The sequence below is a fragment of the Molossus molossus genome, unplaced genomic scaffold (genome assembly GCF_014108415.1).
Source record: "Molossus molossus isolate mMolMol1 unplaced genomic scaffold, mMolMol1.p scaffold_m16_p_10, whole genome shotgun sequence".
NCBI lineage: Eukaryota > Metazoa > Chordata > Mammalia > Chiroptera > Molossidae > Molossus > Molossus molossus.
In genome coordinates this window covers 19,255,281-19,271,730 of record NW_023425345.1, presented here as the reverse complement: position 1 = coordinate 19,271,730, position 16,450 = coordinate 19,255,281, and the positions used below count along the sequence as shown (strand labels likewise).

The following is a 16,450-nucleotide window of genomic DNA, read 5'->3' as shown; positions in this document are numbered from 1 at the left end:
ACAAAACAGTCACAGGGATGTAAATTACAGCATAGAAAATATAATCAATAATACTGTAATAACTATGTATGGTGTCAGGTGGGAACTAGACTTATTGGAGGGATTACTTCATAAGTTATAAAAATGTTTATCCACTATGCTGTATACCTAAAACTACTATGACATTGAACGTCAAATGTAACTGAAAAATTTTTTTCAATTAAAAATAAACAAAGTAAAGGAAAAAAAGAAAGACTCATGGACACAGATAATAGTACGGTGAATGCCAGGGGGAGGGGGGAGTAAGGGGAAGTAGAAGAGGGTAAAAAGGGGATAAATGGTGATGGAAGAAGACTTGACTTGGGGTGGTAAGCACACAATACAATATACAGATGAAGTATTATAGAATTGTACACTTGAAACCTATATAATTTTATTAACCAATGACACCCCAATAAATTCATTATAAAAAACAAAAACCAAAAAACAGTGATACCCAGCCTGTGTGGCTCAGTGGATTGAGCTTTATCCCATGAATTGAGAGGTCCCGGTTCAATTCCAGGTCAGGACACATGCCTGGGTTGGGGGATTGATCCCCAGTAGGGGGTGTGCAGGAGGCAACCAATCCATGTTTTTCTCACGTTGATGTTTCTATCTCTCCCTTCTTCTCTCTCTAAAAAATAAGATGAAATAAAATAACAGTGGTAGTTCATCAAAAGGTTAAAAATCAAATTGTCATATGACTCAGCACTTATGTTCATAGACTTACACCCAAGAGAAATAAAAACACATTCATACTAAAAGTTACACAGGAAACTTCATAGCACTATTCATCATAGCCAAGAAGTAGAAACAGCCCAAATGTCTATCAACTGATGGATGGAAAATGTTCCCCATTTAGATAGTGGTGATGGTTGTACACTTGTAATTACTAAAACCTACAACATTGTACACTTTAAAATGGTAAATTTTATGGCACATAAATTATCATAATATTTTAAAAAGGAGTATCCAAGAGCCTCAGCCAGTTCTAGCTTCTATCCATACCAACCTAGAGATGTCAACCTCCAAAGATCAGGTCCTCAAAAATATGAGTGCCTTAAAAAGTACCTATTTGCTGTCCCACCAGCTGCTACTGGTTCAGACCCATAGAATATTAGAGATCTATTGGTTCTGACCTCAAAGTAACTTCATACCAATGTTCCATTCAGAATCTCAAGACCAGTTGGTTCCATTCATGTCTTTCATCTTAGTCATCCAGTTGCTAAAAATGTAAACATGCAGTTTCTAGATCAAGAAAGCCAACTGAGCACTATTTTTATCAGTTAGACTGACGTTATTTATTCTTTTTGTTGTTGTTGTTAATCCTCACCCAAGGATATTTTTTCCATTGATTTTCAGATAGAGTAGAAGGGAGGGGAGGTGGGAGGGAGAGAGAAAGAAACATTGATGAGAGAGACACATCGATTGGTTGCCTCCTGCACCACCCTGACAGAGGCCAAGGTTGAACCTACAACCCACGTACATGCTCTTGACTGGGAAGGCCAAGGTTCTAACTGCTGAGCCAAACTGGCCAGGGCAGACTGACTTTATTTATGTATCATAGAAATGTTCTAACAATACAGAGATTTAATATCTTACATGTTTGGAGAGTGACTAGCCTAGGGTTTTCCAGTTCAGTGGCTGAATAACATGATCATCTTTCCATCCTTCTGTGTTCTTCAGATTTCATCCTCAGTGATCATTCTCAGACTTGAAAACATCTAAAAGAAAAAAAAGGGCTATATTTTATTTTGTCTTATAAAAAATATTTAGTAAACCTTTTCCAGAAGTTCTCAATGGTTTTTCTTTGTGTAACACATCTATGCCTAAACAAACCACTGGGAAGAGGGGTTGGATTGTTGCATATTAGCTTAGACCAATCAGAGGTACCCTTGAGTTAAAGATAGGTTCACCTTGTTGGGAACATGTTTAGGTAGAGAAGACCTATGTCAGCAAGAGAAAATCTAAGAACAAATTCTGGGTATGCATCCAACAGTGTCTATTACAGGGACCCTGTGTCCATGATTTGCTTTTCATTCATGTACATTAAAGCAAAACTTCCCAGTTCACCAAGTCCTGCCCACAAACACAGAGGTCACAGCCAGTTTTTCCAATGCATCATTTTAAAATATGATTGGCATGTAATGCCCATCAGACATTTAAGGAAAACCTGCAACATGAAAGTGGAAGATCATGATAAGGACTTAAATTTTCAATTTTAACAGAGTAACTGATATTGAACACAAGACCTTCCACCAATCCAATTATCAAACTAAGAATAATAAATAAAATAACTGTTTTAGACATTGGTCAATAGGAAATATAGAACTGTGGTCCCTAATAGAAGAAGAAAAAAAATGAACAAACTTCTTGATCACCAACCATAGCTTTTTGCATGGAGGCACTTTCCAGACCACAGCACAGGGAGGGGCCAAACAAAGCATGATGGTGTGAATGAACTGAGTAGACAGAGATCAGGTATCAGGCAGAAAGAAGCTGTAGAGAGAAGTCTGCACAGGGAAAGACTCCACAAAACTATAGACAGAGAACAACTTCTGGAGAGCCAGAGGCTGAACAATGACCAAGGATTACATAAGAATGGGAGACTTTGGTGTTACAACCAGCCACAGCAGAGAGATCTCATTAACTACCCCAGGAATCTAGTAGACACCCCAGAAAGGCTGGGATTTAGGATTAGAGCTAACCTAGCACTACAGCAGCACTATTAAAGAGAAATATTATAAAAATAATTAAACATTTCCTTGTAACCTCTTAAAAAGTAAAAATCAACAGATAAACATAATAAAATATTTTATTTAACCAAGTATATCCAAAATATCATTTCAACATGTAACCAACATAGAAGATTATTGAGATGTTTTACAATCTCTTTTTCATACTAAGTCTGAAATTCAGTGTTCATTTTTCACTTATAGCATATTTCAAAACAGTCACATTTCAAGTGCTCAATATTCATACATAACTAGTGGATTTCATATTGGACAGTGGTGCCCCAGAGTAAAGACTACTCTAGCTCTGTCCAAAAACAGCTTAAAAACAAACCTTGAGAGCACCACACTCGGATGCAAGTAAATGCTTGAATAATATTCAATACTTTATTAAGAAAGACAATAAAAGTCATTCAAATAAGATTAAAAAATTTCTAGACATAAGAATTGGAAAATGTGACTCTTAACCAGAAGCAAAAATTATGAACTACTATGAATGGGTTTAAATATTTAAAGGAAAACATAAATATAATAAGGTAATAAATAGAAAACCTCAACGAGAAGTGGAAACTATAAAAAAAGAAACAAATGGAAATCCTAGAACTGAAAAATTCAGGATCTAAAATGAAAAATTAACTAGATGGTTTGACAGGAATTAGACATTATAGAATAAAAAATAAATGAAGTTGAAGGAAAAACAATGGGAGTCATCCAAACTGAAGCAAGAAAGAGAAAAAAAAATCATCCAAGCCTCAGTGACTGTGGGACATTATCAAATTGTCAGGTTCAATGTCTGGTGAAGTCCAGCTTCCTGGTTCATAGACCGCTGTATTCTCACTGTTGTCCTCACATGGTGGAAGGGAGCGAGGAAGCTCTCTGGGGTTTCTTTCATAAGAGCACTAATACCATTCATGAGGGCTCTGCCCTCATTACTTAATCACTTTCTAATGCCCCCCCCCCTCCAAATACAATCACATTGCAGGGTAGGTTTCAACATATGAATTTGGGGGAAACACAAATATTCAGTCTATGGTACCATATAAACAAAAAAGTCTGTGGGTCCTTGTTATTTTTTCAAGTGTAAAAGCGTCCTGAGACCAGAAGTTTGAGAACTTCTGTCTCTTTTCCATATACAGCCTCAATCACAATATATTCCTAGTTCACCTCTGCCTTTAACACCAAAATAACCCTCATTCTTTAGTCAGTAGTAGAAACCATTATCAGAACAGATGGGAAGAGAAAGCCTATGAATAGTAGTAATTCATAATTCTAGTATGTAACTCATCTTTCTTTTGTGAACACTTGATACTGATTTTTATGTAGCCCTGGCCAATAAACACTTGAATTCTCCATGTGGGTAATGATACTACTGACATCTTGGCCACAGGTATATTGCTTGGAACCCTATAGTCTTTCCTAAAGTCTAGCCTAAATACATGGGTGCTACATAGAGATTATGGGGAAGGTAAAGAAGTTCTATTATTTTCTAACTATCTCCTGTTACAAAAGAAAATAATATATTGTAAGATGAAAGGTAAAGCAGGATATCTTTGGAGAGAACTAAAAGAGGGAAAGAATCACAGAAGAGAATGTGGTAAGAGAACAACATTTAATTTCAAGAAGAACAAAAGAGGTGAGCATTGCAAGAGTCATTGATGAAATGGGTTTCAGATAAAAGATCCTTTGCTCCTCGAGCTGATGTCCAGAATAGTGCATCCCAACATCTTGGGAGAATTCTTCTTTTGGTGCCCTCTAACAAAATTGTTCTCACTCAAGTCACCACAGGGTTCCTAATGGCTACAATCAATGGTCTAGTTTGAAACTTTTTACTATTTACTTTCTTCAACAGGTTATGCTATAGCTGAACAAACTTTTGTTTTGTAAATTTTTTTCTCACTTCCCTGTGATTATTCTCTAAAGTATTTTCTCCCTTTTGATCTACTATACCTTTGTAGTTTTCTTACCAGAACTTCCCACCCTTGTTTCTTATAGTCAACAACAAAGCCCTAAAACACTAATGTCCTCCTGGGTTGTGTTCTGTTTCTGGTTCTTTTCTCTTCTCCCTGAGCTACCTCATTCATAGCCTTCTACCACACCCAAGTAAGCCCTAATAATTCTCACTATCTCTATATGCATGTTTCTCACTGACTACTAGATATCTTTGCCTGGATGCTCTGCAGGCATCTCAAACTTAACATGCACAAAGTTTATCTTCCCCTCCACCTCCTCCAAAACCTACTCCTCCTTTCCAATTCCTTATCTTACAAAGTAGTACCACTATCCACCCAGGAATGCAGGCCAGAAACCTGGGTGTCATCCTCAACTCTTCCCTGTCCATACTTAATAGATCATAAGTTTTCCTTTAAAAAATTTTTCTTCTTGCCCTGGCCGGTTTGGCTCAGCGGTTAGAGCGTCGGCCTGTGGACCAAAGAGGCCTGGGTTCGGTTCCCGCTAAGGGCACGTACCTTGGTTGCAGTTTGTCCCCGGCCCTGGTTGGTCGTGTGGGTGGCAGCCACTCGATGTGTCCCTTTCACGTCGATGTTTCTCTCTCTCTCTTCATCTCTCTCCCTCTCACTCTACCTGAACAAAAAAAAATGGAAAAATGCCCTCGGGTGAGAAAAAAAATTTTTTTTTTTCTTTATTGATTTTTGGAGAGAGAAGAAGGGAGATAGAGGGGGAGATAGAAACACTGATGAGAGAGAACATCAACCGGCCTCCTCCTGCATGCCTCCCACAGGGGATCTGGCCCACAACCTGGGCATGTGCCCTGACCCGGAATCAAACGGGTGACCTCTTGGTGCATGGGTCAATACTCAACCACTGAGCCACACCGGCTGGGCAATCATGTTTCCTTAATTCTACGTTAGAGATGTTTCTCCAACCCAATCTCTGCTCTCTAGCCCACTAAGAGCCTTCCCCTAAGTCCTTATCAATATTTTTATCAACAATAACATCTTAGCAAGTCTCTCCTACTACCAGGATCTGCCATTTCCAATTCTTTCTTTAAAATACAGGATATCATTTGCCCTGGCCAGTGTGGCTCAGCAGTTAGAGCGTCGGCCTACGGTCCAAAGAGACGTGTTCGGTTCCCACTAAGGGCTCGTACCTTGGTTGGTTTGTCCCCGGCCCTGGTTGGTCGTGCGGGTGGCAGCCACTCGATGTGTCCCTTTCATGTCGATGTTTTTCTCTCTCTCTCTCTTCCTCCAACTCTATCTGAACAAAAAATGGAAAAAAATGTCCTCAGGTGAGGATAAAAAAATAAATAGAATACAGGACATCAGACTTAGGTATTTCACTATTGAGAATAGTTTTTTAAAATGGTTTTGAGAACTGACATAATGTAGCCTTTTTTAAAAAAAAATTTTTGTCAGAGCACAAAAAAGCAACATCACCTGTTATTTCATAATAATAATTTTAAAATACTATTCAACTTTAAAAAGCAGAAAGTACCATATTCTCAAAATAGAAAACAGTTCTTTAAATATACTTGGCTTTTGCCCTGGCCGGTTTTGCTCAGTGGTTGGAGCGTCAGCCTGTGGACCAGAAAGTCCCAGGTTCAGTTCCCGCTAGGGGCACGTACCAAAAAAATAAAATAAAATAAAGAAAGAAGTCCCCTTTGATTTCTCCTGAGGTTGACCAGCCACATCTTGCCCTCAATGTGAAGACCTTTAGACGCTTTAAAGATTCCTTAGCTTTGTGACAGACTAACGTGGAATAGAAAAATAACTAATAAATAATGTAAGGAAAGTATTAGCATCTTATTTTGGTATTTCTGTACACATTTATTTCATTGAATGCTAAACTTTCTTGAGGGCGCAGGTTTGTGTCTCACTCATTTTTGCGTCTTCCACCAATAGAAACTACTTCTAGTCTACTATCAATAAATATTTACAGAACTGGTATGAAATTTCAGTTGGGAAGGCAGACTATAGAATTAAACTTTTGGTGCCTGAAAAGTTTCAACGGTCTAAATCTGGATTTTGGGTTCTAACTCTATTTACTTGCTGTATGAGCTGGTGCAAATGACCAAACTCTCTGATTTCAACTCCAACGTGGTTTAAATGAGATACTGAAGGAAAAGTACTTGGCACGTCTCAGGTGCTATTTATACAACGAGTAATTACTGAGCTCCTACTACGCTCTAAATCAGAGGTAGGTGCTGGCGATGAGTCTTCATGGAGCTAGGGAGACAGCCAGAAAGCCCCCGCGCGAATGAAGTACGAATGAATGGCCAGGGAGAGAGGGTGGAGGACTCCGAGAGGGCGCGCAGGGCCTGACGGTGCTGGGGAAGGGTTCTCCGGGAGGGGCGCTCCAGCTGGCCCTGGAAGGACGAGGGGCTCGTTTCCTCGCGCTCCTCAACTCGTCCGGCTCCCACTTGTCCGCCTGAACAGGCTTGCTAAGGCCACCAGCGGCTTCTGCGTGACTGTCGACACCTGACACGTGTCAGCCCTCTTACTTGACCTTTTCCGAGCGCTCGACGCCGTCGGTCGCTCCCTCCCGCAGACGCCGACTGGCTTCGCTAAGAAACGCCTCTATCTCGTCCCCTCCGCGGGCTCGTGTCCGCTTAAATGCCTGGACGGCCTCGCCGTGAACGGTAATTGTGAAGAAGAACGCAGTCCTTTCTGAGTCACGGAAAAGGAGTGTGTACGCGTGAGCACATTTTTTAAGCCCCTTTCCTCGCTCCCGGTGCGCTTTATAAAACCTCGAATGTAAAACTCTTCAGTCGCAATACAGACTCCCGTCTCCTGCGGACTGCGCCTGCCCACAGACACGGGCACTCAACATCACCCTACGCGGGCTGATTTGCCCCGGGGACGCCTGAGGCGCGGGAGGAGGCTGGTGTCGGGTTCCGCAGCAGCCAACCGCAGCCAGGCCCGCCTCCGCCACGTTTCAGGCACCGCCGCGCGAGCGCCGCAACGGAGACCAGCCAGCCGCCCAACCGCGAGCGGCGCCCGCAAGCAAGTCCTCCGCCGTCCCGGCATTCCCTGCGCCCCACCATCCAGAGCGGCTTCCGGTGTCGCTGGTGTAGGTGGGTGAAGAAGGAGCGGGCTTTCACTGCTCAGTCTCACTCTCTCGCGCTCTGTCGGGCAACATGGCCGCCGTGGAGGAGGCAGCGTCCTCCGGGAGCCTGCTGAATGGCGACCTGGATCCAGACGACAGAGAAGAAGGAGCTGCCTCTACGGCTGAGGAGGCAGCCAAGAAGAAAAGACGAAAGAAGAAGAAGAGTAAAGGAGGTGCTACAGGTAAAGGGAGTTTAATGTGTTTCCAGGGATGGACGAACGACTCGACTCAGGCCCGGCGTGGGTGACAGGGATCAGGGACTCAGAGCCCTGGGCTGGACTGATTCCCAGAACTGAGCGGGTGGCAAGGCCGGGCTACAGACTCTCAGCCCCGGGGAGAGGCGGCTTCTCCTCCTGGGGGATTAGGGAGCTGGTGGAAGCGTGGTGGGGGAGAAAAGGGTACCTCAGCTTCTCGTGAGGTAGCTCTGGGGTCGGTAGGCCGGAGCCCTAAATTGCCAGAAATCAGCTCCTATGCAGACCGTGCAACAGACTTGAAGCCGTGCATGGAGCCCAGCCCTACCTTCCACCTTCCTCGCGGATTGGCCTCCTCAAAAATCTGGTTCTGACCCGTACAGCTGCCTCTTTGCTAGAATATCTTGGGACTTAACTTTAGTCTAGGGTGAGGGTGCAGTGGGCAAGTCCTAGTGCCTAGTCCGCACCGTACCCTACCAGCCCATTTACAGAGGGATTTTTAGGGAGGCAGGGTGTCTGCCCAAGCGCTCATGTCACTGAGTTGTAATTGCAGGATGTAGGGTGGTGGTTCGGATTTTCACCTGTCTAATCCCACAGCATCGTCGAGTTTTAGGGTTTTTAGGCTTGAATTATAATGCCATTGCAGGCAGTTGGGATAGGATATTCTGGGGTTCAGTTGAACTTCTCCAAATCCACTCAATGGTAAGATAAGAAAAACAGCTGAAAGTTCACACTTGAATTATATTAAGAGTTAGGAATAATAAATATTTTATTTTGAGAAGTCACTGTTTTTGTTGCACAAGGCCCTTCATTTTAGGAAAAATTATTTGTGCCTGTCTCATTTTAGGAAAAATTAGTTGTACTTGTTAAAGCCACAGAAAGAATAAGAGAAAAATGGGGAGGCCAGAAGTGATGAATGTGGAGTTGAGAGAGGTTGGAGAGGGTTAATCTGTATCTTTCTGAAATTTTGATTAGATGGGAGTTGAAGAGAGTTGTAGGTGCTGGGACACATCCAGAACACAATTTAATCCCAGGACATAGGCTAGTGGTTCTTCCTGGCTTTCAGATGAAGTCCAAACTCTTCAGTTTGGCCTTTAAGGTGTTCAGCAGACTGACCCTAATGTATTTTTAACAGTTGTATTTCTCAATATGAATCTTCTGCAAAAGCCAGAATGTCACTTCATTGTGTACCATCTCATAATACTATCTACACACACACATTGCTCCTCCAGCTAGATTGCAATCACTTCCAGAGCAGGGGCCTGGTCTTATGCTTAGCTGTTCAAGAATTGTGTTTTTTGGTAATGGAATGTCTTTTTCTATTTATTTTTATTTTACTTAGCCCAGCTTTACAGCTTCTTTCTTCATGACTCCCTGAAGCCCTCAGTGTCCCACAGAAATCCTCTTCTTAATTAAGGCCTTCAGTGTTTATTGACTGTCTTAAGTACCTGTTTGGTTAATAAAACATTTGTTGTGGTCTAATTGTTAAATACTTTAAAAAGTTAAACTACTTAAGTATAGGGACCAACTCACACTTTTGTTTCATCTTAAGCTGCTGTCACAGAGAATGTGTAATAGATATTTTGTTGAATGGACAATACTACTGAGGTTTGGGAGCCTTTTCTCTGTCATTAAATAAATTCAATAATGTTTCTGTTTTTGTTTCCTAAACACTTATCAGGAAAGGACTTGTGTGTTCTCCAGTATCCTTAGAACATATTCTAGTGGAAAAGTATCTTTACTCGATTTGATTTATGTTATTATATTTTATTAGCAGGGCAACAGGAACCTGATAAAGAATCAGGAGCCTCAGTTGATGAGGTAGCAAGACAATTGGAACGACAAGCATTGGAAGAGAAAGAAAGAGATGATGATGATGAAGGTAAATGGTTAATTTGATGTTTGTAGTTAGAAAAGCAAGAAAATACAATGGTATACAATGGTCTTTTTTTTTTTAGTCCTCACCCAAGGAGATGCTTTTATTGATTTCAGAGGAAGGGAGAAGGGGAGGGAGAGAGAGAGACATTGTTGTGAGAGTGAACATTGATCAGTTGCCTCCTGTATGTGCCCTGACCAAGAATCAAACCTGTCACTTTCTGGTGTACAGGGAGATGCTCCAACCATCTGAGCCACACCAGCCAGGGCGAGACGTTCTTTAAACAAAATCTTCTTGTTTGTCCATATAGTCTATTATTTTCTGACTTTTTTCTTTATTGATGGTAAAACCTCAATGTCACAGATAAAAAGGAAAAGGAGTTTATTAGCAACTCTGTAAAAAGTTGGATATGTTAAATAATTGCTCAAATAACACAGTTCTCAACTTTTAAAATGTACTTGGTAAAAGGCCAAGTACTGGGTAAGTATTAATAAGATAAACTTGAAGGGTTGTTTATTTAACTTTTATTTAACTAACATTTATTGTAAGTATTAATAAGATAAACTTGAAGGGTTGTTTATTTAACTTTTATTTAACTAACATTTATTGAACAACTAGTATCTACTAGGCACTATTCTAGGATACTTTCACGTGCATTCTCATTTTATTCTCAAAAAACCAAATAAAGTAGGTGCTTTTCTCGGGAAATGATAATTATGTGATTTTCCCAATGTGACATAGCTAGAATGTGTAGAATAGTACCACAGTTTTAAATCTAGCATGTTATTCTAAGTCTGTTCCTTTTACTCTCTGTACCAAAGCTACCTTCTTTTAATTCTCAAAGGAGCATTTGGAGTGCTTCTGAATTCTGTTATAAATTCCCTGATCCTAGCTCCTTGTGGTATTTTGGTGCTATTAGATTTCTATGAAAATGGCAATAGACTTCTAGGAATGACAATGGAGGGAGTGATTAAGAGAACTAGTCTAGCCCTGGCCGGTTTGGCTCAACGGTTAGAGCGTCGGCCTGCAGTCCAGAGGAACTTGGGTTCGGTTCCCGCTAAGGTCACATACCTCGGTTGCGGTTTGTCCCCGGCCCTGGTTGGTCGTGTGGGAGGCAGCCACTCGATGTGTCCCTTTCATGCCGATGTTTCTTTCTCTCTCTCTCTTCCTCTCTCTCCCTCCCACTCTACCTGAACAAAAAATGGGAAAATGACCTTGGGTGAGGATTAAAAAAAAAAAAAGGACTAGTCTACAGCATTTTTTGGCAGAGAGGGAGATGGGGCTTTCCCATTCTCAGTTATCTATTGTTTTGCCCTCAAGCACTGCCAGCTTGGGCTTTTGCCTTCCAACCTTTAACAACAAATACGTGCTGTATTTTAATTATTGTGTTAGGATAATGCAAAGCAGTTATTTTTCCTTTAGAAAGATATGTTCTGCCTTAAAGACACTTACAGTCAAAATTTGGTTAAAAGAAAGTACCAAGATTCAAGGGAATAGTTAGCTTTTCGACTTTTTTTTTTTCTTTATTGATTTTTAGAGAGGAAGGGAGAGGGAGAGGGAGAGAGAGAGAGAGAGAGACATCGATGAGAGAGAACATCGAATGTGGCTGCCTCCTGCACAACCCCCACTGGGGATCGGGCCCACAACCTGGGCATGTGCCCTAACCGGGAATCAAACCAATAACATCTTTGTTCATGGGTCGCCACTCAACCACTGAGCTACACTGGCCGGGCACTTTTCAACTTCTTTAAACAACCCTCTTGTTCATTCTCCCTTTGGTTATGCTTCAGATTATGAACGTATTTTGAGCTCTTTAACAAGAAAGGGTTGTATAAATTCAAAGTAATATAAGGTGCTGTAGACATTCTATGTGTCAAATATCACAGTGCTGATCTTGAGTGTGCCTTGTTTTATTGTACCTCTGCAGAGTCGTATGACTTGACATTGAAGGGGAAACTTTTGCTTGTCAGATTGGAAATCTTCAATGTATTAAAGAGGATTTTAGTAATGTTAGTAGTTTTCTCCAGTTTTGTCTAATTATTTTCCTAATTTATTTCAATAATTAGGATCAACCAATAGTACTAATCTGGTGTGAGGTCTTTGAGGGGATGGAAAGCTAGTATTTCAGAATCTCTGTTCTAAAGGAAAACTGATGATGTGGTGGAGAGACAAAACCTAGAGGTGAAAAGATAAGCTACAATACAGTGTATTGAAATTTGGAGATGGAATTGTTGTCTGGATACAGAAGGAAGGCTCATTGGAAGAAATGGGACTTGAATAAAACCAAACATAAGGAACCATTTGGGATTGGAACAGTGTTGAGAAAGTCTTCAAAGTGTAATGAACAATGCAAAGTGGTCATATAAAACTCATTGAGGGAGTCTTTGAACATTTTTAAAGAAGACTTATGGAAAAAAGTAATCTTCATGTACATGCACAATTGTTAGGAAAGAGTAAATATACAGGAAAGGGAGGTTATTTTGGAGACCACTTAACAGTAGCCCATGCATGTGGTATGGCAGTTTAAATTGGTCGGTATAAATGAAAATGAAAAGGAAGGGTCCAATGGAACAGTGGTTATGGAAGCAGAATTTGAAGAACTTGGAAACTTTCAATCCAGGAAGAAGGAACTGCATTAATAGATTGCAGGGGGAGAACTTGGGTGACAGGATGTTGGTGCTGTTGACTGAAATGGTGAAATAGGGAGACTGGTTAAAAGATAAGAGAAGGTATTCAATTTTATTTTAGATGTGTTTCATTAGAAATTGTAGGTGTATTGGTGTGAAAAGTTAATCCTGTGGGCATTTGGAAATGTGCTAGAGGTAATTCATTCATTTTTAAGTCAGGTTTATTAAGGTGTAATTTGCTTAGGATAATATTCACCAATAAAAAAATAGACTTTAGCCCTGGCCGGTTTTGCTCAGCGGTTAGAGTGTCAGTCTGCAGACTGAAGAGTTGTGGGTTCAATTCCCTGTCAAGGGCATGTACTTGGGTTGCGGGTTCCATTCTTAGCCTTGGTCAGGGTGATGTGGGAGGAGGCAGCCAATTGATGTCTCTCTCTCTCCCCACCTCTCCCTCTCCCTCCTCCTTCCCCTCCTCTTCCTCCATCTCTCTCCTTCTCCTTCCCTCCCTTCTATGGAAGAAATGTCCTCGGGTGAGAATTAACAACAAAAAATAGACTATATTTTAGAGCAGTTTTAGGTTCACAACAAAAATTGAACAGAAAGTACAGATAGATTTCTCGTATATGGTCTACCACCAGACATGCATAGCCTTTCCCATTAATCAGCATCCCTTGTGAGAGTGGTACATTTGTTACAATTGATGAACTTACACACATTATCATTATCCTGCAAAAGTCCATAGGTTTTATTAGGGTTTACTCTTGATGTTGAACATTCTACAGATTCACCCTTTTTTAAGTGCATGGTAAATTTTGACAATGTGTGCATTTTTGTAACTTCTTCTTTTTTTTTTTTTATCCTCACCCGAGGACATTTTTCCATTTTTTGTCCAGATAGAGTGGGAGGGAGAGAGAGGAAGAGACAGAGAGAGAGAAACATCGATGTGAAAGGGACACATAGAGTGGCTGCCACCGCACGACCAACCAGGGCCAGGGACAAACGGCAACCGAAGTACATGCCCTTAGCGGGAACCGAACCCGGGTCTCTCCGGACCGCAGGCCGATGCTCTAACCGCTGAGCCAAACCGGCCAGGGCCATTTTTGTAACTTCTACCACAACCAAGGTATAGACCACTTCCATTTAACATTTACATCTCCACAAAAAGTTGCCTGTGCTCCTTTGTAGTCAGTTCTCTTCCTTCACACCCTGACCCCTGGCAACCACTGACATGTTATCTGTTCCTTTAGTTTTTTTCAATATTATATAAATGGAATTGTTAATAGTATGCAGCTTTTTTTTGTATCTGACTTGTTTCACTCAGCATAATACTTTTGAGAACCATCAGTTACATATATATCCATAGTTATTACTTTTTAAAAAATCTTATCATTTTTTAAAAATTATTTTTTATTGTTGAAAGTATTACAGATGTGTCCCACTCTTTTCCTCCATTAACCTCCTCCTCCCCACTCCCACCCCCAGTATTCATTACTTTTAATTGCTGAGTAGTATTCCAAATTTGTTTATCCATTTACCAGTTGATGGATATTTCTAGTTTTTGTATATTACGAATAAAGTTACTATGAACATTTGTACACAGGTCTTTGTGTAGACATATGTTTTTATTGCTCCTGGGTAAATACCTAGATTGGGATTGTGGATTGTATGTTAAGTATATGTTTAACCTTATAACAAACTCAAACTTTTCTCACATGTCTACCATTTTGCATTCCTGTTAGTAGTGGAGAGTGCCAGGTCCTTTGTATCCTCATAAGCACTTGATATTGTTAGTTTTAAATTGTTAGCCTTTATAATAGGTATGTAGTGGTATGCCATTGTAGTTTTCATTTGTATTTTCCTAATGACTGATGATATTGAATATCTTTTCATATTTTTATTTGCCTTTCATATGTCTGTCGTGAAGTGCTTGTTTTCCCCTTTTGTCCATTTTTCAATTGGATTATTGGATTATTGAGTTGTGATGGTTTTTTATATATTCTTGATATAAGTTCTTTATTACATATATATGTTTTACAAATATTTTTCTCCTGTGCTGGTATTGTTTGCAACAAAAAAGATTTTAATTTTGATGAGGTCCAATGTATCTATTTATTCCCTTTGTGAGTCATGCTTTTTATGTTCTTCCAAAATGTTAAATAGTGGCTGTCATGAAGATTTTCTCTTATGTTCTCTTCAAAAAGTTTTTTTTTTTACTTATCCTCACTTGAGGATACTTTTGCATTCATCTTCAGATACAGCGAGAGGAGGAGAGAGAGAGAGAAACATCAGTGTGAGAGAGACATATTGACTGGTTGCCACCCACATGACCCCAACCATGGCCGGGGACAAACTGCAACTCAGGTACACGTCCTTAGCAGGAACCGAACCCGTGTCTTTCTTGACCACGGGGCGACGCTCTAACCACTGCGCCAAACTGACCAGGGTTCAGGAAGTTTTTATACATTTTTTGCTGTTATGTTTAGGTCTCCTTTTCATTTAGAATTAATTTTTGTATGTAGGATTCAGGTACATTTTTTTGTATATGGATGTCCAACTGTCATTCAACAAATGTTAATTTATTTGGACACAAATAAATGTAAACAGTCTCTGTTAAGAATATCCTGGGATGCTTTGAAAGAAAAACATAAAAACTAAAATGTAGCTTAGTATTATGGGTGGAATTATAAGCTTATATAGTTTAATATTCAGACTCTGGCCCTACCACCATCCTGGCACAAGTGTTCAATAAATAAAGGGTGACTTGCATGCATCTTGAAGCATTTTATGTTTAGTCTCGTAGCCGTATGCCAGACATTAAATGTTCTTCCAGAGCAAAGACTATCTTGTTTAATATTTTGTCTCTATTGCCTGGCACTTAAGAACTCAGCATACATTTATCAAATGAAAGGTTATAGTTAAAATTGTAGTGCAGAATATATTAATTAGATTATGAGACACAAGAAAATGGAAGTTGTGTTTTCCAAAAAAAATTTTCATGTTATTTTTGTTAGGCTTTTGCGTCTAGAAACCAATAATAAGTCAACAATATTTGTATTTCCATGTGTGCTTGTTATTTTATAGGCTTGAATAAAAGAAATTGCAGTTTTATAAATCAGTTGGCAATTTCCTATCACTCAACCCATTTAAAGCCCTAGATCATGCTACTTCCCATTTTGCTAAAATTAGATAAAACTTATCTCATTAGATAAAATAAATTGAAACGATAAAATAAAAAATACTTATTTATTGAATAGACTAAATATTTACCACATGCCTGACACTATGCTTAATTTAAATGGTTCCTCTAACACTTGAGGGACTTACAGATGAGTAGGGGTCAGTGTAAACCAATGATTATAATTTTTTTGTGTATGATAATTATAATAGAAGAATACAGTAGGTAGCATGATGAGAGAGTTTCTATTATTTTTTCTGCCTGTCATGTCAGTCTGGGAATAAAAATGAAGCTCTGAGCAGAAAAAGTAAGCAGTCATTTGACATTGTTTTGTGGATGTGGATTTCACTATCTAAAATTATTGATACTAGATGAGTTACTGCTACTAGGTAAAACATTTAAAAGAATACTATATGGGGAGCATACTATTGTCAACTTTTAATTGATACAGCATTCTGTTCATCCATCATAGTGTGATTTGTAGGTGGATTAGTGTACTTGAGAAATCATTGTTGAAATTTACTAAATAGCATTTTTAGAAATTGAGACACTTAGGTCTGTGTTTGATACCTTTATTTAAAATGTTTTAAGTGACTATTTAATCTTGGTTATAATAGTATCCTTTATCATTTCTCAGAGTTCAAGGGTATGAGCATGGGCTTCATAGGAGATTGTTATAAAAATTGACAAGTAGGCCCTGGTCGGTTTGGCTCAGCGGATAGAGCGTCAGTCTGTGGTCCCCAGAGACCTGGGTCCGGTTCCTGCTAAGGGCG

The 16,450-nt window shown here is 39.9% G+C and overlaps 2 protein-coding genes across 14 annotated transcripts in view; one reads left to right on the top strand and one right to left on the bottom strand.

Moving 5' to 3' along the window:
* The window catches only part of LOC118623426 (uncharacterized protein C3orf20-like), a 116,014-nt gene extending 110,116 nt beyond the window's left edge, over positions 1-5,898 (bottom strand). For 5 of the 11 annotated variants that reach the window (XR_004958273.1, XR_004958271.1, XR_004958275.1 and 2 more), the window contains exons 1-2: positions 5,857-5,880; positions 1,621-1,742 (exon numbers count right to left, since the gene is read on the bottom strand). Coding sequence is in view for 6 of the 11 variants with exons in the window: in XM_036250976.1 (XP_036106869.1) it covers positions 1,158-1,186 (29 nt within the window). In the remaining 5 variants the exon portion in view is untranslated. Of the gene's footprint in view, positions 1-1,157; positions 1,244-1,620; positions 1,743-5,856 lie in introns of all 11 variants that reach the window. The other 6 variants (XM_036250976.1, XM_036250977.1, XM_036250978.1 and 3 more) reach the window with 5 other exon arrangements.
* Positions 5,899-7,777: 1,879 nt separating this feature from the next.
* The window catches only part of METAP2 (methionyl aminopeptidase 2), a 32,307-nt gene continuing 23,634 nt past the window's right edge, over positions 7,778-16,450 (top strand). The window contains exons 1-2 of one of the 3 annotated variants that reach the window (XM_036251281.1): positions 7,778-7,993; positions 9,777-9,884. In XM_036251281.1, coding sequence (XP_036107174.1) covers positions 7,843-7,993; positions 9,777-9,884 — 259 coding nt within the window. In that variant the 5' untranslated portion in view covers positions 7,778-7,842. The remainder of the gene's footprint in view (positions 7,994-9,776; positions 9,885-16,450) is intronic. The other 2 variants (XM_036251282.1, XM_036251284.1) reach the window with 2 other exon arrangements.